The sequence below is a fragment of the Orcinus orca genome, chromosome 19, assembly GCF_937001465.1.
Source record: "Orcinus orca chromosome 19, mOrcOrc1.1, whole genome shotgun sequence".
Taxonomy (NCBI): Eukaryota; Metazoa; Chordata; class Mammalia; order Artiodactyla; family Delphinidae; genus Orcinus; species Orcinus orca.
Genome location: NC_064577.1, coordinates 37,263,776 through 37,286,261, shown reverse-complemented (window position 1 = coordinate 37,286,261; position 22,486 = coordinate 37,263,776). Strand labels below are relative to the sequence as shown.

Below are 22,486 nucleotides of genomic sequence, written 5' to 3'. Positions count from 1 at the left end.
TATTAACTAAGGCCTTAATGCTTTTTTTAAAAGATGTTTTTAAATGGTAGTTTTCTGTTTGGGCTATTACTAACATGCTAAGTTGACTCCCTCCAAATATAATGGTTAAATGTTTGTTTTATAATCTTACTGTTTGATTTGGGATTTTTCCTGAATGGACCTATATTCTGTGGAGTTTTTACCAATGATGTTTTCCACTTCACCATTGTTTAAACAACCAAAATATAGGTCAACACTGTCCAATCGCAAGGTGAAGTTTTTGTGGGGTAGCTAGGAAATACTATTACTGTGTCAGAAGACCCAATAGTTCAGGAAAGTTAATGGCATTTGACTTGTATCTGGAATTATATAAGCTCTTCTTTTGCTTGAATTAAAAGTATGAATTCTATTTCTGACTCAATCTACCCACCCACATGTCCTTTTAGTCTACATAGTTTAACAAGTTTCATTGTCAGTTTGCTCTTCTAATTAAAGATGATGCCACATAGGTAATCTTTTTCATAATTTGAAATAATTATTCCATTCCTAAAATTATTACATGTTAACAATTCCCATTTTTCCAAAGGAGAGAAAGTTAATGTCAGTAATCTGGACAATGCGCTGAGGACAGTGGGGCTCGTGCTCACTGCTGAGGGGCATGAGGAGCTGCTGAAAACGGCCAATTCACGGTGAGGATTTAGCACATTCTTTGAAGCTTGGAGTCATGGGCTTGTGTGTGAAAACTGATGAAATTATATATGTGTATATCCAATAAATCCTATTTGGAAAACACAGTTCTCACACAAGAAGAAACTCTGTTCTTGTTGCTTACATTTTTGTACTGAAAACTGACATCTTTCACTGATCTCCCACCATAAAGGCTAAATTATCCTGTGGGAGCACTGCCTAACCTAAATCATGGCCAAGGCAAAAAGGGAAACCAAGGGAGTAACAGAAGTAAGGAAAAAGGAAGAAACAAGGAAATAAAACTATTTTAAATTCAACCAATAGGTGGATCTATATCAGTGAAAGCTTTCTTCAGCTTTGGTTTCATTCTTACTTGAGGGTAAAATAGAATAACTTCTAACAAATCTGAAGGGGTTTTTTTCCACTGAAATTATGGATGTTATGTTGTCTTTGTGCTGTCTTTGTTAACCTTGCCATCATTTAACCTTTATTCTTTATTGTATCTTACATTACAGCTGATGGAAAAATATATAAGAATAGATTGCTAAAAGGTGTGAAAGCCCTCAAAGGTGAGTGAAAAGCATGGTGAAAGAGCAAGTAAAAGATAAAATCCATAGCATTTTCTTTTAAATATTCCAAGTTTGCTTCCTGCCAATTTATTGATCCATTGTTATGACTCCTAACCTATCATCCTTCTTTGGGTACATTGGCCTTTAGAATATAAGTTAAGGACTTCCCTGGTGGCGCAGTGATTAAGAATCACCTGCTGATGCAGGGGACACAAGTTCAATCCCTGGTCCGGGAAGATCCCATGTGCCATGGAGCAACTAAGCCGTGCGCCACAACTACTGAGCCTGTGCTCTAGAGCCCACGAGGCACAACTACTGAAGCCCACGTGCCACCGCTGCTGAACCCCGTGGGCCTGGAGCCCATGCTCCGCAACAGCAGAAGCCACTGCATGAGAAGCCCGCACACTGCAACAAAGAGTAGCCTGCATGCAGCAACGAAGACCCAACGCAGCCAAAAATTAATTAATTAATTTTTAAAAATCAATTAGAATATAAGTTAAAGTATATGACCATAGGAAGTTTCTAACACTGTTTTCTGGCTAGAACTGTATAAATTGGTGGTTATTTTAATCATGAATCATTAGAGTTACCTATTCCTGTCTAATGACCTCTCATGGAAAACTGAAACAGAGTCTCCTGGATAGACATTAAGGAAGATATCCTATTTTCACTTTCTATACTAATTCTATGTAGACGATTATATTTTTAATTTTAATTAGAAAAAAAGTATTTTAAAACACAAAATACTATAAGAAACTTATCTGATTCTACCACTTACAAAAACTGATATAAAGAAGTAAAAGTCAAGCCATGAGGATGTGATGTACAGCATGGTGAATATGGTGAATAATACCTTATTTTATATTTGAAAGCTGCTAAGAAGGTAGATCTTAAAAGTTCTCACCACAACAAAAAAAACGTGTAACTATGTGTGGTGATGGAGGTTAACTGTGTGTGGTGATCATTTTGCAATATATACAAATAATGAATAATTACATTGTACACCTGAAATTAATGTTATATGTCAATTATATCTCAATTTTTTAAAAAAGTGTAAGTCCCCTACTTCCCACTGATCTAATCCCCCCCCATAAAGATAAATACTGTTTACTGTTTACCTGTGTCTCAATGGTTATATTTCTCCATTTTTTCCTACTTTCAATAGACAAATTAGATCTAGGGACATATATATATGTTATAGTTTCTTTGTGCCCTTGTACTTTAACCCTCCAGTGGGGGTTTTTGATGCATGATCATGATTAGCATCTTTCACTCTTAAGCATCAGTACTCTTGTTCTTCTTTTTTTTTTTTTCCAGTACTCTTGTTCTTATTCCATGCCCTTCTTTCCTAAGGACCAAGGGTCAAAATCAAAAAACTGGACTCCTTTGTGGAAAACATGGGAATTAGACTCAAGGATGAGGAATTTGAGGAACTAATGACCCAACTGTCAGCTGATGGTGAGTGTCACAGACATCATTATGCTCTTCAGAGAAACATTAAGCCCTTCTATTGGAACTGCTGAAAGCAGCCTTTTTAGTAGCATAATGAAGTAAATGTAAATAGAAAGACTTAATCCTGACTCATGAAGAAATATTATCTCCAAAAACACTTTTAAAAAAATATGTTGGAAAAAAAAAAAAAGATATGTTGGTGGACTTCCCTGGTGGTCCAGCAGTTAAGACTCTGTGCTCCCAATGCAGCGGGCCTGGGTTTGATCCCTGGTGAGGGAACTAGATCCCACATGCTGCAACTAAGAGTTCACATGCCACAACTAAGAGTTTGCATGCCACAACTAAAGATCCTGCATGCCACAACGAAGATCCCGCATGTGGCAATGAAGATCCCCCATGGCAACTGGCTCCTGATGCAGCCAATTTTTTTTTCATGAATATATGAAGATTTATTTTGTGATAAAAGTAGCAATTTATACAAGTGGGAAAAGAATGAACTAGTCAAAAATAGTGTTGAAATGAGTGTCTATTTGCAAAACCTTAAGTCAGATTTATAAGTCATACCGTACACTAAAATAAGGTTAACTCTTTTTTTTTTACATTGGAAAATTTTTTTTCTTTTTTTTTATACAGCAGGTTCTTATTAGTCATCAATTTTATACACATCGTGTATACATGTCAACCCCAATCGCCCAATTCATCACACCACCACCACCACCCCCCGCAGCTTTCCCCCTTAATGCAGCAAAATTAATTAATTAATTATTTTTAAAGTAATTTTTTTAAAAAAGATATGTTGGGAATGTCGCTTTCAGGACTCAGCCATGCCTGGGAATACCATATACTTAAGGAGCTAAAATAAAAATGAATTTTTTAAAAAAATTTCATTCATAAGGGAACATTTCATAAGGGAACATGTTAATAAGGGAACATTTAAGAAAGTCAAAAGTCAGATGATGCACTAGGAGAGAATGGTTGCAAGATCCCTAAGGTAGAAAAAGCCCTCATACATTGATTAAAACATACTGACAGTAGAAAAATAGGCAAATATACAGATAGATCATTCATGAAAAAGGAAATGTAAATGCCCAATAACATATGAAAAGATATTTAACCTCACCAATAATCATGAAAATACAAAATAAAACAAGATACAGAAATATTTTCAGTTCTCAGACAGGCAAAAATTAACAGGACTGACAACACTTAGTTCTGGTGAGAGTAAGGGGAAAGGAACTTACTGATACATTTTGGGTGAGAGTTGCCATTGCTCTTGGAAAAATCATTTGGCAGTATTTTGGGGGAAAAAAATCTTCCCTATTCCCTGGTGAATCTAGCCTACATGCTTCATCTGTAGTATATAGTATTTCTTTATGCTGAGGCCTGGTCCCTATTCCATCACTAACTTGCCAACAATTTAACCCTACTGAATCTAAGTGTCTTCACATGAAAAATAGGGAGTTGAATTAAATGATTCTCTATGGTCACTTCTTGCCCTGAAGTTAATATAGATAATACACATAAAGATCTTAATGCAGTGTTTAGAATACTCAGTAAATATTAGTCATGATGACAGTGGTAGTGGTGAAGATGATGGGGAAGATGGAGAAAATGTTGAAGAACAAAGGAAAAAGAAAAGGAAATTCTATGATCTAGGAATCAATTTTGCCTGTTATAAAAATGTAAGTCCTAGTAGAATAAATACTTATTACTAATTATGACCTTTATATAAATAAATGAGGTAAAATACAACTTAGAATATTTTACAAGAAATAGCACTGGGCTCACTGGGTTCCTCCTCCACTTCTCCTGTCCTTATTCTTGGCAAGTTCAATACCTTCCATACAGATCAGAGGCTTTTGACTTTACTGTGCCATAGACCCCTTAGACAGTCTGATGAATTGGACCACGTCTGAATATAATATTGAATATTTTTAAATGCATAAAATAAAATACATAAGATAACTGAGAAGCTAATTATTTTAAAATATAATTTATCAAAACATTAAAGATATAAATTGTTAGTACTTATTAATACATTTAACAAGTTCTAGTATCAGGTCTAATAATTATTGTCATTTTAAAGTAGTGATGAGCATAAGCAACTTCTCAATACATTGAAATGAAATGAAAATGTTAGTGATTTATATTAGTAACAACGTCACAGATTCTCCTAGTACTACTATGGTTTGTGGACTACATGAATAATTGAAGAAAATGCTAAAGTTAAGTTAGTGATTAGTGAAAATAAAGATGTATTTTTTTCCATTTGAGCTCAAGGACTCCCTGTATTTATAAATCTATAGATACAGGGTCCATGGACCCTAGATTAAGAACTCCTGATATAGGTCACCCATCCAACATCCTGACCTCCTGCTCCTTGACCTCTTTAACTTCAGTCATCTTTTCCTCCCCTCCCTTAACTACCACTCACATGGTGATGACCTAAACCTTGTCCTCGCCTAATACTTGATCACCCCCAAAATCTTTATTTCATATAACCACTCTCTGCCCTTTATCCTTCCAGTTCATTTACTATGCAGACTTTTCTTCCATAACACAATGTAGGAATGCCTGGAAATCTCCCATTCTGTAAAATTGCCCACCAAAGTAACTGAGCTTATGGGGAAAACTGGGGAAGCCCACTCAAAATCTATGCCACTTTGTAACCAGAGCACTAACAAAAGCAGAAATTGATACTGTGAGGAAGTTGGAAAAGCCCAAATAACCAGCTCAGAATGACTGGAAGCCATTTAAAAATGCACACATACACACAACCGAAAAAGGAGTTGAAATGCTGACATGCAGCTGAAATAATGTAGATGGAAGTAGAATTCTGAGTGAGTGAACCTGATTCCCCCTCATGCATTGTACGCACTTATTGTTTAATTTTATTAAAATAGAGCTGAGAGGGCCCCTGCTATAGCCAACCCAGGATTTTTTCTTTTCCTGCTGAGGTTTATAATTCTAATTCTCTTACTTAGGAAAAATTATTTATGAACCAATACAACTTCCACATTATTGTGACATTATTTCACTCACCGATTGAATATGATGAATCGGTGCTATTAAACATAGGCTGTAGCAGAACAGAATATAGAACTCCAACTCTCCAGCCACAAGGAGACCTTCAATGTCTTTAACTCAACCATTGTTTCATTATTCAACAACTCCTCCCCGTATGTCCTCACTTCCTTCCTTAAATTAGATTCAATACTTCAACATCATATAACCTTACAAACTCTCAAAACTCCTACCAGACTTGCTTGGCAAAAACCCAGCCATCACCTTACTCTAGGCTTGCCCCTGAACAGCTTTAACATTGCTGAAGAAAATCACAAAACTACACTAATAGAACTCACTTCCACATAATGGCCACGAATATCAAGTCAGCCCTTAATGTGGCCAAAGTGCCTACTACCTTTTCGAAATAAATTCACTTTCTCACTCTCAGAGACAATTTCACACCTTCTCTCTTCAAATTTTGAGGGGGAGGGTGGGGAGAAGAGACTAGGTTTCATTTCTTCTTTCCCTCACACCCCACATTCAAATCTAGGCTTTACTTGAAAAATAGGTCCCGAATCCATCCATTATCACCATCTCCACTGCTGTACCCATAGCCCTAGCCACCATCATCTCTTTCCTGGGCCACTGAAACAGTCTACTATCTAGTCCTCATTCCTCCAATTTCCCCATCCTGCATACACCAGCCAGAGTGATCTTTTGAAAGCTGAAATCAAGTCAAGTTACTCCCTTCTTCAAGACCTCCAGTGACATTCCATTGCAACCAGAATAATATCCAAACTTTATCATCATGGCCTACAAGACCCTGCATAATTTGGCCCCTTTCACACTGGCCTTTTCTCCATCTCTCAGTCACGTCAAATTCATTCCCATTTTAGGCCTATCACACATACTATTTTTCTCCTTGGAATGTTCTTCTCTCCGTTCTTTACATGGCTCTCGTCATCATTCAGACCTCAACCCAAATAGAGCCACTTCAGAGAGGCCTTTCCTCAGCTCCCTGTCTAAAGAAATCCCACCCACTATTACTCTTTATTATATTGCCCTATTTCATCTTTGATAGCATCTTAACAATACCTCAGAACAACAGTACCTTTTTGCTCATTTGTTTACATGCTCGTTGTCTGTTTCCCTCTACCAGACTGTACACTCCTTAATAGCAAGAACACTGCCAGCATGTTTACTTTTGTATCCCCAAAGCCTAGCAAAGTGCCAGGCACATAGAAGGTACTCCTAAGTATTTGTTGATTAATTACTAAATAAAAATACTCAGGGTCAGGTTTATTTTTCCTGTGTCCCTACACTTACCTGTAACCAATCACTTCTTAATTTAATCTTATTCTAGTAGTCTATAAAAGGAAAGAAAAAAGGAAGATACAGGAATGATTCATTACAGATTGAAAGCTTTGTTTCTAAGATAATACTATTATCTCTAAGGATAAGATCATAAAATTCTAAGAAAAATTAGAAAAAAATTAGTGAATTCTTACGGTCTTCATAATTTCAGAACTTTACGCGTCCTAAATTTTGTGAGTCTCAGTAATATTTGCTTATCTGATTCTGAGGTTTATTCCCCTTTCCTTACAGGTGATAATACAGTTGGTCTGAATGATTTGATGGATGCTGTCAGTTATATCAAGGGTGAGTTGCGAGCTATGATGAAAAGATGTTATAAATAGCGTCTTAATATTTTGCAATTGGTGGAGAAAAATATATCCCCTTATAAATGTTTAAATTCTTTCATATATGTTCCAGTTTTGTGGATGCTACTGAAATTGGGTAAACAGTAATTAATCTGTACTTATATATCAATACCCATAATATTCTCTGACGTTTTCCCCAAAAGAATTCTTCAACATAGTTACAGATCTCAGGAGCCACAGAACTATTCATTTTCCCCATTAACCCCAATCCTAGAAATTTATCCTCTGGAAATAATTTAATTGAATAAAAGAAAAAAATCTCTTCCTAAAGACCTTCAGGGAAATTTGAAACAGTCTAAATATCTAACAGTATGGGAATACCACGTAAATCATGGTAAGTCAGGCTTATGGGATATCATCTGTTGAAATGTTAACTGTAAAAATTATGTAGCAACTTGGAAGCAAGTTTATGAAGTAATTATATTAGGCTGGAAAAGCAGAATACAAAATTGTATGTATATTAGATTTCTACATTATGAAAGTACAGCTTTCATAATGGAAAGCTGGTATATGAAAACCTAAAAATGGTTTTTGTGATAGGGTGGTGGAATTATATTTTTCCCACTTTATAATAATCTTAAATGTTGTTATATTTTACAATGAATGAGGAAAAATTACTTCTGACTGTGTTGAGATGAATGAAATTCTTGGAATGCATAGTGCTCAGAGAAGCAAACTAGGCAAACATTTTTTAAAAATAAATAAAAATAAAATTTTAAAAACTGGTCTATAGAAAAAACTGAATTTTCCAGTGGGGTAGGAGGAAGAGAAAAAAATAAAGCCAAATACCTATATGTAGCTTAATTTGCTATGGGTTGCAATAACCCACCAGTGAATTATTTTTTTTGTAGCCACTTTCTGATTTTCTGAACCAGAATTTGAAACAGAGGATTTTTTTCTGATCCTCCTGTTAATTCTGGGTATACATGGGTAATGTTATATATAAGCACAAATAGTGTTTTTCATCCTTTGTAGACAGTTATATAATATTTCTGCAATTTATTTCTCACCTTTTCTAAGGAGAGGTGATTGATATCCAGGACTTAGACAACTTTCTAGCAAATGAGGGGGTTGAGCTCACAGAAGAAGAAATGAAACTAATGCCTCATTTGACATTCAATGGTGAGTTTTTTGTTAAATTCTGTTGTCTTCCTAGAAGTTACCTTTGTTATCTTGTATATAAGCTTCTCAGAAATGATCCTTATCTTTCTTGTGTCACCTAGAACAATGCTTCTCAAACTTGAATGTGCGTATAAATCACCTGGGCATCTTGTTAAAATGCAGATTATGATTCAGGTCTGGAGTAGAGCCTAAGAAATTCTGCATTTCTAACAAGCTTCCAGATGGTGGCAATGCTGCTGGTCCAAGGTCCGCACTTTGCCTATCTAAGACCTAAAAGATGAAGAAATGATATATTAAGATTGTGCCTGGCCTTTCATTTCTTAAGTCACAAGTACAACCAATATATTATGTGCCTGAGGGCATGATTCCATCCCCAAAATAAGAAGGAAAAATATTAGAGTAATTAAAATTAGCAAATAAAAATGAGTATTAGGGAGAGACACACAGGGAAAGCAGAAGGAGTTAGGGATTGATTGATTTGTTTGCTTATTGAGATTTTTATTATTGCTTATTGAGTCTAGTTACATGACTTATCTGCTGGCTCTTCTGTTATATAACTACTTTAGATTAGACTCGTCTTTTTACTTCTATTACCCTCTTTGTTGTTCTGATACAAAAAAGATGATCTAGGAGCATTTGGGGATTATCAATTCTTACTATAATGATGTTTCTAGAAAGCTTCTGTACAGCTCTGGCCTTGAAAGAAAAGATTGTATATTGATTTATTCAAACAACAAATATTTATTGATCACTGAATATGTCCAGGAACTATACTAAGGGATGAAGAAGGGAATACATACTTGACTTTCTCTGCTAAACCCAACAGAAAGTAGGAAATAAAACACAACCATTATGTTCTCAAATCATGATTTTAATAAATTTGAACCTATTCATTGCAAACATCTCCATTTTCTGTTTTCTCCAGTTAATCATTTCTTCTTATTCAGGAAGATATACTATGTCCCTCTCCTCTCTTCAGTTGAAGAGGTTCTTTTCACCCTTCCAAATCCATTCCTCTTGACCTGATCATCTCCCACTTTTTTTTTTTTTTTTTTTTTTTTTGCAGTATGTGGGCCTCTCCCTGTTGTGGCCTCTCCCGTTGCGGAGCACAGGCTCCGGACGCGCAGGCTCAGCGGCCATGGCTCACGGGCCCAGCCGCTCCGCGGCATATGGGACCTTCCCGGACCGGGGCACCAACCCGTGTCCCCTGCATCGGCAGGCGGACTCTCAACCACTGTGCCACCAGGGAAGCCCCAAGGTATAGTTGATTTACAATATTATATTAGTTTCAAGTGCACAGCACAGTGATTCAAATTTTTTATAGATTATACTCCATTTATAGTTATTATAAAGTATTGGCTATATTCTGTGTGCTGTATAATGTATCCTTATTTATTTTATACATAGTAGTTTGTACCTCTTCATCCCCTACACAGACATGCCATCTTGTAAGTCTTTTTATTCTCTGTACCTGCAGTTAGTAGGTGTCTGCTGAAGCAATGAAGGGATGCGTGTATCCATTCACTTAACAATCATAGTCTACTGTGTGCCAAGTATTACTGTACATGCTTGGGACAAAGCTCACTACTCTCATGGAGCTTACTTTCTAGTGAAGAGATATACACAATAAACAAATAATAGTATGACAGAGATTACAGAGAAAATAAAGCAAAGAAAATGGGTATAGGGGATACTGTAGGTGGAGGAAGTTAATCAAGAAAAGACTCACTGATAAAGGGCATTTAAGCAAAAAGCTAAGGAAACCAGGGAGCAGAAATCTGGAGCAAGAGCACTCCACGCAGAGGGAAGAGCAAGTGCAAAAGCCCTTATACAAGAGCATGCTCATAATATTTGAGAAAGAGTACAGAGGCCACTGTGGCTGAACAGAGTGAGCAAGGGCAATGTAGGAAGACGTAAGGTCATAGAGGTAGGGGACGGGACCACCACATTGAGCTACATAAGCTATGCACTGTACAATTCCAGGATTGTGCAATGAGATGTTCCTTTTGGGAGAAGGGGGTGGTGCAGGTGTGGGGAGTAGCTGATCATATAAACCCTGAAGGCTATTGTAAAGATTGGGTTTTTTTCCTGAGTAACACAGGAAAATGAGGATTTGAACAGAGATAGGACATGATCTGACTTAAGTTTTTAAAGGACTGTCCTGGTTCCTGTGTAGAAGAGACTTGGCAGGGGTGAATACAGCAAGAGCAGAAGCAGGGAGACCAGTTAGGAGGTCTTTGCAGTAACCCAGAGCAGGAAGTAGAGGTGGAGGTGGTGAGAGTGGTTGAGTTACATATATATTTTGAAGATGGAATCAACAGTACTTCCTGATAGATATCCCAGGGCCGAGAACATAATAGGCACTAAAAATGTACTTATGAAATGGATGAATTGGATTAGATGTAGAACACAAAAGAAGAGGATTGAAGCATATTCCAAGCATTTTGGCTTCAACAGAGGATGGAGCATAGGCCTGGAAAGATGCAATTATCATTTCCTGAGATGAACAGATGAATGGATAAGAGACTGGCTAAATGCTATTATATTTGTTGAACTAGTGAAGAAACTAAATGAAATCCATATGGATTCAAATATTATATAAAGAGGAGATATTAAAAATCCGAGTATTTAGTGATCTGCAGAACATGGGTTAAGCAATCTATTATTATAACTTGCTATTAAGTTGATGCTAGGAAAATTTTCTGACATTCTGGATTGACTCTCAAGAAAAAATCAATGAGGATGAGCAAGTGGTTGCCACATATTTCTCTATCTTTTCCTCTTATTGCCTCTATATGTGATTTTGTAAGCCCTCTCACATCCTTGCTTTCCCTGACTTGGTTGGGTGGTATGGGAATAAGGGGTTTTTGCTGTACATTTACATAGTTGCTGCTCCAAAAACCATCCATGTTGGTGTACACTAAATTTAAAAATTATAACTAGTTGGTTTGCATGCATAATAACTTAAATGGTATTGTGTAAAGAGGAATAAACCTTCTTTTTTCAAATTTATTTATTTATTTATTTATTTTTGACTGCACCAGGTCTTATTGCGGCACATGGGATCTTCGTTGTGGCATGTGGACTTCTTAGTTGCAGCATGTGGACTTCTTAGTTGAAGCATGTGGACTCTTCGTTGTGGCATGCAGACTCTTAGTTGCAGCATGCATGCAGGATCTCATTCCCCGACCAGGGATCAAACTCAGGCCCCCTGCATTGGGAGCATGGAGTCTTACCCACTGGACCACCAGGGAAGTCCCAGGAGTAAGCCTTCTAATTTCTGCAAATATCTCCATCATTAATCTAGACCAGTCAGGAGGGAGCAAGAGAGGAAGTGGGGCTCATCAGGATTAGGTCAACCCAGAGAATTTTGCCTACCCAGGTTACCAGACTTGAAGTGGGTGATGGAGTTTGAGAAAAGCCTAAGAGGAGGGAGAAGTGGTGAAGCACAAAAATCTCTGCCCCAAAAGGAAGGAACATCTTGCCTTTCCCTAGTCATTCATTGACTACCTATGTTCAATGGACAGAGCCAATGTTGGGAAAATAGAATATTAAGCTTCTCACCTCAAGGTACTTACACACTTAGTGAAAGCAAAAGAGCCAGGGAGAGAAGTGAAGGGCATCTGCCTGTAAAGCCTGATTCGCCTACAGGGGCAGCATCTCTAAGAGGGAGGTAGCTACTTTTTTTCCCCCTGAAAAATCCAGTTCCCATTGCTCTGGTAACTGAAGTAACTGGTGAGATTCTCTTCTCCTTAAGGCTCATATATCTTTTTTTTAATTAATTAATTAATTTATTTATTTTTAGCTGTGTTGGGTCTTCGTTTCTGTGCGAGGGCTTTCTCCAGTTGCGGTGAGCGGGGGCCACTCTTCATCGCGGTGCGTGGGCCTCTCACTGTCGCAACCTCTTCTGTTGCGGAGCGCAGGCTCAGTAGTTGTGGCTCACGGGCTTAGTTGCTCTGCGGCATGTGGGATCTTCCCACACCAGGGCTCGAACCCGTGTCCCCTGCATTGGCAGGCAGATTCTCAACCACTGCGCCACCAGGGAAGCCCAGGCTCATATATCTTTAACTATACAGGATGAATTAGGCATTACCCTGAAATGTTAGGTTTTCAGAGGCCACAAATTATAAATCACATTGAGACATAACCTTTTCCCATAAAACCCCTTTCTCCTTTGGTGAACAGTACTGCATAGGAAGAAGCCTAATACTAGATGTTCTCCCTCATCTAATAGTCACTTCCTTTTTATTCTTCGTAAAATCAGAAGGGAATATGAGCCTAGGCGATTCTTAGATTGATATGGTTGAATTAATTCCTATAGAAAACAGCTATATTTATGCAACATCCCTACTTAAATATCTTCAGAATTCCCCAATGCTAATGCTAAAGTCTAGACTCCCTTAGCTTAACAATCAAGATGTATATGTATACACAAAAACCATGTTAAGGGCTTCCCTGGTGGTGCAGTGGTTGAGAATCTGCCTGCCAATGCAGGGGACACGGGTTTGAGCCCTGGCCGGGGAAGATCCCACATGCCGCCGAGCAGCTAAGCCCATGCGCCACAACTACTGAGCCTGAGCTCTAGAGCCCGCAAGCCACAACTACTGAGCCCACATGCCACAACTACTGAAGCCTGTGCACCTAGAGCCCATGCTCTGCAACAAGAGAAGCCATGACAACGAGAAGCCCACGCACCACAACAAAGAGTAGCCCCCGCTCACTGCAACTAGAGAGAGCCCGCGTGCAGCAACAAAGACCCAACACAGCCAATAAATAAATAAATAAATAAGTTTATTAAAATAAAACATGTTAAATGAGTGACATGCTGGGTATAAGAGACTAGAAAAAATGAGGGAGACTGTGGCAATCAGGAAACCTTGGGTTCCAGTTAAAAGGGTGACAGTTTTTCTGCTCCTGCCAATTATTGCTAAATAGGAATGGGGGCCATGTGTTCTCTGATCTTTGGGCTTTTCAGAAGTCATAAACTGATAACTTTTAAATTACCCATGTTTTCATTTATGAAATTCAAACAAAATTTTAATGTTATTTAAGCCAAATAAAACTTGTATGGGGATCAAATTTGCAATCTCTGTTCTAATAACCAACCCTAGCCCAAATACCTAATCATTTTTGCTCCCATTATCTCACTTCATGCAGTCTTGAACAGTTCCTTGTCTCCTAAGCTCCCATGATTACTCTACATGCTTTTGCTCTTCTTTCACTCTAGACTACTGTTCCCTAGGAGCTACATGCTACGTGTTAAAATTCTACTTCTCCCTACACACAAAACCTAAAACTATTAGAAGAAAACATAGGAGAAAAGCTTCATGACATTGGGTTTGGCAATGATTTCTTGGAAATGACACCAAAAGCATAGGCAACAAAACACAATCAACAGAGTGAAAAGGCAACTTACAGAAAGAAAACATTTGCAAATCACATGTCTAATAAGGGATTAATATCCAGAATATATAAAGAACTCCCATAACTCAATAACAACAACAACAAGTGATAAAAAGACTTGACTTGGGCAATAGACTTGAATAGACATGTTTCTACAGTAGATATATAATAACCAACAAGCTTATAAAAAGACACTCACAATCACTAATCATTAGGAAAACGCAAATCAAAACCACAATGATATATCACCTCATACCCATCAGGGTGGCTACTGTCAAACAGAAAACAACAAGTATTGGTAAGGATGTGGAGAAATTAGAACTCTTATGCACTGTTGGTTGGAATGTAAAATGGTGGCCACTATGGAAAACAATATTTCTTCAAAACATTAAAAATAGAATTACCATGTGATCCAGCAATTCCACTTCTGATGTATATTCAAAAGATTGAAAGCAGGGTCTTGAAGAGATATTTGTACACCAATGTGTCACAGCAACATTATTTATGATAGTCAAAAGGTGGAAGCAACCCAAGTGTCCATCAACAGATAAATAAGTGCTTTATCTTAAAATGTGGTACATATAATGCAATATTATTCATCCTTAAAAAGGAAGGAAATTCTGATACATGATACAACATGGATGAACCTTGAGGATACTATGCTAGGTGAAATATGCAAGTCACAAATACTGTATGATGCTACTTATATGAGGTTCCTAGCGTAGTCAGATTCATGGAAACAGAACGTAGAGTGGTGGTCATTAACTTCATTTTAAGCCTTGGTAGCCCCTAACGTAGTAGGCCCTAATTAAATATTTGTGTAATTTGTAAATTAAACCTTCCCTTTCTTTCCTCTGTATCCCTAGCCAGAATGAAAGGTAACATAACAAGTTTGGACAGACTAAGGAAAAGTCAAATTATGCACATAATAAATGAATCCCCCAGAACAGGAATAGAAAATCTCTAGAATTGCAGCTAACAAGTGAAATCTGAAACAACTTGGGGGGCTCAAGCTAAGCCTTTGCTGCCAGAGGTATCTGTGCTTAGCCATCATGAAGACTAGAGACACTCCTAACTTCTGTGCTTAGATGATTTAAATACCGTGAGACCTGTCAGATCTTGAAAATTTCTGATTAAAACAATCATAATACTTTCCTTAATTGCTCTTTTAAAATCACTCTTTTCGATAACACTATAGACTAGAACCTGTGAGAGTTTGATTTTTCCCTCTTTCTGGATGTAAACAATGAAATGGTTCCTAATCAGCATTCAACCAAGGGAACTGGGTAAAATTTTTTACTTCAACAACTTTCAATTCACCAATGTTTAACATGAAAATATATTAATACAGAATTTTTTTTAAAACCTCCCCTTCCCCAAAATCCAATCAGTGTCAAAATATTCTGATTCTGTAACTCATACCCACACATACCCTGAGGGTGCCGAATGAACCACATTGAAATCACAGTTGCTCTAAAGCTGGAAGGAGCTTGTGGGTCATTCTTAACCTGGACCTGAGCCTGAGAAGTGAATGAGGTCACAGTTGTGTGATGGAACAAACCCTTTATGGATTCTTGATCTGACTGAAGCCCAGAAGTTGTAAAGTAGCACCACCTAGAAGTAGGTAAATATCCAGATTTTGTAGGAATCTACAAGGAGACCTTTTTTTTTTTTAATCTATCATCTCAGTGAGAGATTGAAGGTAGTTTTTTTAAAGTAATGATTATTTTAAGCCATGAGGATGATTTCACAGCACCTTTCAACTGCCTACATTGTCAAGCCTCTCCGGAGTTCCCAGCTCTGTGATAGGTTTCCAGATTTTGAGCACATGTAATTGAGTTGTTTAGAAGCAACAGTTTTCCAGAGTCTGAGGTAAAGACTTAGGAAAATTGACTGAACTCTAACCAAACATTCAGAGACTTTTTCTTCATGGTTTAATAGTGTATGATTGTCTGCTGTTCCTAAGTCAGCAACCCAGTTTTCTTGTCAGTGAACTACCTAATACACTCTATATATTAAAAAGATAATTAGAGGACTTCCCTGGTAGCGCAGTGGTTAAGAACTTGCCTGCCAGTGCAGGAGACATGGGTTCGAGCCCTGGGCCGGGAAGATCCCACATGCTGCAGAGCAACTAAGCCTGTGTGCCACAACTACTGAGCCTGCGCTCTAGAGCCCGCGAGCCACAACTACTGAGCCCATGCGCCACAACTGCTTAAGCCCATGTGCTTAGAGCCCGTGCTCTGCAGCAAGAGAAGCCACCGCAATGAGAAGCCCATTCACCGCAACAAAGAGTAGCCCCTGCTCACCGCAACTAGAGAAAGCCTGCGACCCCAATGCAGCCAAAAATAAATAAATATAAATAAATAAATTGATATTAAAAAAGATAATTAGATAAGACCAACAATAAAAGGGAGAAGCCCTACCAACCCAGCTTCTGGTCCATAGGTTCTGATTCTTAAACTATGCAGAAGTAGAAAGGAAGGACTAGGGAGTCCTTTGTGGTTAATAGTCCATTCAGGGAGATCTAAGGTAGCAAAACAGCATTATATCCCACCCCTATTCTTATTTTTTAAAAAGACCAGTGGGTTCATAAGAACTGATAGGGCAGGGGTGGACCTCCCAGAAGGAAACCCTGGGAAAATCTACTTACTACCCAGCAGCTATCCAAGATATAAACAATTAGGTAAATATTTTGCAAATGCTATAACATTTTATTCTCTGTCAATTATGAGATGAAAAGCACATTTTAAAAATAAATTTTGTCTTTAAATAACTTTTTCTACATATTTGCAGAATGCTCTACCATTTATTTTTATATAGGATCAGAATGATACTATTTGCAGGAGGAGCAATGGCAAGAAGTTTCGCTTAGAGATCTTGGGATAGTAAAGGGACCCGTCCACTTGGCCTTCCAACTTTGCACATGCCTCTAACTTGCATTTGCACATATTTCCATTCCATGAGGCCCTGGACTTCAAACTCCAGGTCTCGAACTGGGAAAGTTGTAAAAGAATATAAACAAATTAATCTGTGATTTGATCCTTAACTGTATCTTCTGAATTCCAGACAGAGTTACTGGCCACATGGCAGTTTCTGATATTAAAGCAAAACTTAAACTGAATCCTTCAACAAAAATACCCAACTTCCATGGCAAGAGGTAAGTAATGAATTTATTAATGTGATCAATATATTAAGATAAAGAATTATTAAGGTGATGAATATATTAAATACTCATAAAGGCTATAATGAAACAAGTTAGAATGTTCTTCAAATATCTATTCTGTGATAAAATTAATTATAAAACAAAACATCTGAATTGAAGATAAAGATTTTTTTATGAAAAGAAAGATATATATATATACTTTTTGATTAGAGAAACAAAGAGTTCTTCCTATTCTCCCAAATGAGAGGCTATTTTTGTGTGAGGGGACAGAATACCCCAGAAGAAGAAGGTTGTCAGAAGGCTAGAGGAGTTGTCAGTTACACATTAAGACATTTCAAGTGCCAGTTTAAAGGAGAAAAAACTCAGAGGATCATAAACCCCTAAGTGTCAGAATATAGAAAAAGAGTATGTAGCTCAAAAATGGCCAGTAAAATGAAATCTGATAAATTAGCTATGACTAACCTTGAGCTAAAATTGGGAAGGGAGGTTTGCCTGTGACATTAACAATAGCTTTTTCTCAACCTGATAACTACAAATTCCAATAAACAGTAGCCACTAGTGACTGAAAATGAAAGCCTGATGCAAATTTTATCAGATCATAAAAAGAAAAGCCTCTTTCCTCTCTCACAATTATCCATTTTCTTTGCCACTTTGAGAGTATTTCTCCTAGTGTCCTTGACTATGCCATTCTACAGGAATATGTTACGGACTTTTTTATCAGGATGTGGGTAACACAACCTTGTAGCAGCCAAATTCCTTGATCTCATTGTTCCCTTACCCTTCATCACGAACTGTCTTTTGAAGTAGTGACTTCCTTGTCACTGAAAGTAGTCAAGCAAAGACTAGATAATACCACATGTAGAGGGAATTCCTACATGAGATGAGAGGCTAGACTGGGTCCATTCCAAATCTAAAGTTCTTTGAACCTTTGAAACATTGTAAAATAAAAAATCTATTTCCCATGTTTGATCCAAGATAAGATTTGAAATTCTGCCAAGAGTATGGTTTTTTAAACGTAGCTAATAAAGAACTTGCATTGCCTGGGCTTCTACTTTCTTCTTGCTTCTTGAGAACTTCATATTTCTCCATCCACTACATCTTTTCTGTGTGTGTGTGATACGCGGGCCTCTCACTGTTGTGGCCTCTCCCGTTGCGGAGCACAGGCCCCGTACGCGCAGGCTCAGCGGCCATGGCTTACAGGCCCAGCCGCTCCACGGCATGTGGGATCTTCCCGGACCAGGGCACGAACCCGTGTCCCCTGCATCGGCAGGTGGACTCTCAACCACTGCGCCACCAGGGAAGCCCCACTGCATCTTTTATATCATGCAAAAGAAATCTGTTTATATTTAGAAATACAACAAATATAAAATAACCAATCTGAAGTTGGTAATGAAAAGCAAACACTAGAAGATATCAATGATAGTAAAAGCTGAGAAAAATAAGACTAATTAGATCAAATTCCGTGTCAGAAAAATTGAGAATGGTGCATTTCACCTCCTATTTTACCAGGTCCTCTTTAAAAATGGGCTGAATCTAGTAGACACTGTAGAGGATACTAAATTCATAAACTATAATTTTTTTATTTAACTACCATGTTTAGTATTTCTTATAGTTTTACTTTTTTAATTGCTTCTTGTAAAAGCACAAAAACTAAGAGATGACATATTTCTTAAAACTTTTAGTTCTACTAGTATCAAAACTAAATGTATTTTAAATAAAATTAATCCATAAAATTATGATTATTATAAATTTACTATTAAATTACCATATTATAAGTAAACCCAGTTTTGCATAATACATTTTTATGTTCCTAAACTAATAAATTGCTGCAGATATATACAAAATATCCCCAAAGTATTAATATTTTCCTCTTTTTCCAGATTTTATTTTCCTGAGGAAATAAAAGGTCACCTAGGGTTCCAAACTTTCCAGAACTTTTCTCTCTTGATGAGAGATAGATAGATATGGTTGATATAGAGACATCGAGACAGAGAGAGAGAGAGAGGGAGAAAGAAAGAGATCGATCTACCGCTCTCGCTCTCTCATATTCTGGTAAAAATACAATTTAGCAAAGTTGTAAAATAAATGTGAATACAAAATTTCATTGTAAGTATATTCACCATAAGATTATTTAAACTAGTTAAAAGTTTGAAACAACTTATATTTCTAACAATAGGAATAGTGTGAGGCTTATATTCTTCAACTTTGGCAACAAATAAACCTGGATTTGAATCCCAGGGCTTCCAGTTATTAGCTGTGTGACTCAGGACAAGTTATTTAATCCCTCTGAGCCTCAGTTTCCTCTTTTGTAAAATAGGAGAAATCAGATTTTTTAAGGGGATAAGGTTGATGGGCAAGTATAGGGGAGAGGTGGACCTCAGTGGCCAACATCACTGTCCATCCTGTAGCTATTGGCAATTGACAGTAACAGGGCCCTTAGGTGGTGTGACTCTGGATATATTTTGATGTTTACAGTCACTCCAGTCAGCAGAAACTGATGAAGGGAACTAATATTTGCTGGTTTCAATAAGTATCTCTTTTCTCAGGGATAAAGATTTACCAGGACCGCTGCCAAGCCAATTACAGCACAAAGAAAGGAAGTTGAGCCCTTCACAAATGCGAGGTAATGAGACCCATCCCAAAATAAAAGCATAAACAAAAGCCCCTTAATATATCTTAGCATTTTTTTTTCTCTAAGGGAGATCTGGGATTTCAAAGGTTGTCTACAGTACTCTGTTATTTAAAAACAAAAAATATCTATATTTTATGATACAATGTCTAATTTGTGGGAAGGAAGGTGGATTACTTTTTTTAGTATTTATTTATTTTTTGGCTGTGCCAAGTCTTAGTTGCAGCACGTGGGATCTTCATTGTGGCAGGCGGGATCTTTAGTTGCAGCATGTGGGATCTTTAGTTGTGGCATGCAGACTTCTTAGTTGCAGCATGCGGACTTCTTAGTTGCAGCATGAGGACTCTTAGTTGCCACATGCATGCAGGAACTAGTTCCCCGACCAGGGATCGAACCTGGGCCCCCTGCATTGGGAGCGTGGAGTCTTACCCACTGGACTACCAGGCAAGTCCTGGGGGATTACTTTCAAATAGACATCTTCAAGAATTTATACAGTCCTGGCCAAATATTTTTATTCCAAGGAGAACTTGTGGTGTGGAGAAGAAAAAATATAAGGTCAAATAGAAATTAAGTAGCAAAGCAGTATCAACACAACTAAAGTCCCAGAATTTATCATAGAAAAAAATTATAATGATAAAATGAGCTACCCTCACTACAGTTCATTCATCCAAACAACAAATAATTACTTAAAGCCAACAGTGTACTAGGCGAAACACAGGTCAGACATGTTCCCTGCCCTAATAGGAAGTCTTACAGGGAAGACAGTTAAACCATGAATTTGTTGATTGAACCATTTAAATTACAACATGACACAAGTTATGATAGGGAAAGTATAGAGTTAAAGGAGCATAAAAGAAAGTGTCCTAACTTAGTCTCAGTAAGGATAGGAGGGAAGTCCCAGCGAAAGCTGAATAATGAGTAAATCAGACAAAGAGCACAGAAGGGAGTGTTCTGGGTAGAAAGAGTGGAATCTGCAAAGACCCAGAGAAAAGGGAAAACATGACACACTAGAAAAACTAAAAAAAAAAAAAAAAATCAAGCGTGGCTGTGTTTGGGTTCTGAGAAGGTTAATGCTTCACCCCTCCAAGTTTGGAACCAACTAAGACATTCCTCCAAGAGACAGGAATCAAAAAAACACCTTTATTGCTGGGAAAGCTGGTTTGGGAAACACAAAAGATTGTCAGAATCAGAACTTCATTTTTCACTGTAAAACTGAACTAAATGCCTTAATAGTAACAGTTTATGGCTTTATACAACTTCAAGGTTTCTGAAGTACATTAATATACATTGGTGCTTTAGGGGTACCCACTATTTGTTTTAATCAGGTATTATACATACAGACATAGAAACAACTGTCCTGGAAGAAGTATTTTATTCTCAGAGATCCCTAAAAGTAAGAGACACAGCACACCATGAAGAGGGAAGCACCAGAGTCAGTCAAAAGACAAAGGGTAGAGGGAAGTGGGCAAGAGCCTTAGTTTGTTTTCTGCAGGAAGGAATAGACAAGGCAGGATAAGCAGGTTTAGGATTGGCTAGGTAAATCATTTCAGTGAGCTCCGGGTTTCAGGGCTGTCCCTAGTTGTCTGCCCTGCAGTGATTAGGACAGAGGAACAGTAGCCCAGAGTTTAAGAGCCTAAGAAAGTTGGTGACTGGGGATACGGTCTCTGGATTGGTTGGTTTGTATATATATGAAGAACATACTCACAGGCAAGTCTTTTACTATCGCTAGGAACTGGCTAGTTATGGGAGGGGCAGGCCCTCCAGGATCAGCAAGGCCCCAGATATCAAAGCATCAAATACAGAAACTAGAAAATGTGGTTGTCGTGAGGATTAAGCACTATGACAGGTTAATTTGTTCATTTTATAAATATTTATTGAACACCTCCAAATCCCCAACATCTGCTACCATCCTCACTCTCAATTGATATCCTTGCTTCCTGCCCCTTTATAATTGGAGAATTCTGATTCTGCAATCAGAATAGAACTTCCACAGACTCCCACTTCCATATCTACCCCCACCAGCATCTGTACCCACAAACTCTGCCCTCCTCCCTCTTCCACAAATGAACTTTATACTTTTATCTAAAGTCAATCCTTCCATTGTGGACTAGATCACATCTCCTCTCTCAAATTCAAAGATACGACCAAAGAAACTGTGCCCCCCTCTCCAACACCAATTTTTTTCACTCTCTAGTATATCATTCCTGATCAAGCTCAGTCCTTGATCCTCTTCTCTTCTTCATCCCAGTCACACATGTGGTGATCTCATCTAGTCTTAGGCTTTAAATATCTATATGCCAACAATTCCCAAATGTATATGTCCAGCCAGGTCTCTCTCCCCAGCTCCAGGCTCATATCTAACTGCCTACCTGACATCTCCAATTGTATGTCTAATAGACACCTCAAACTCAACATGTCAAAAACTGAACTCCTGGGAAATTCCCTGGCCGTCCAGTGGTTAGGACTCCACGCTGCCGCTGCCGGGGTCCCAGGTTCAGGGAACTAAGATTCTGCAAGCCACACGGCATGGCCAAAAAAACAAACAAACAAAAAATACAACTGAACTCCTGATATGTTCCTCTTACTCTTTTTTTTTTTTATTGTAGTAAAATATACATAACATAAAAATTACAATTTTTAAGAGTTCACACAGATCAGTGGCATTAAATATGTTCACAATGTCCTCTAACCATCACTACCATCCACCTCCAGAACTTTTTCATCATCCCAAACTGAACCTCCAGACCCATTAACC

General features: G+C 37.8%; 1 protein-coding gene across 1 annotated transcript in view; it reads left to right on the top strand.

Annotated features, from left to right (window-relative positions):
• The first annotated feature begins 583 nt into the window (after positions 1–583).
• EFCAB3 (EF-hand calcium binding domain 3) overlaps positions 584–22,486 on the top strand; it is a 42,862-nt gene continuing 20,959 nt past the window's right edge. The window contains exons 1-7 of the mRNA XM_033438958.2: positions 584–668; positions 1,182–1,235; positions 2,589–2,693; positions 7,299–7,352; positions 8,435–8,536; positions 17,006–17,096; positions 19,649–19,725. Coding sequence (XP_033294849.1) covers positions 2,633–2,693; positions 7,299–7,352; positions 8,435–8,536; positions 17,006–17,096; positions 19,649–19,725 — 385 coding nt within the window. The 5' untranslated portion in view covers positions 584–668; positions 1,182–1,235; positions 2,589–2,632. The remainder of the gene's footprint in view (positions 669–1,181; positions 1,236–2,588; positions 2,694–7,298; positions 7,353–8,434; positions 8,537–17,005; positions 17,097–19,648; positions 19,726–22,486) is intronic.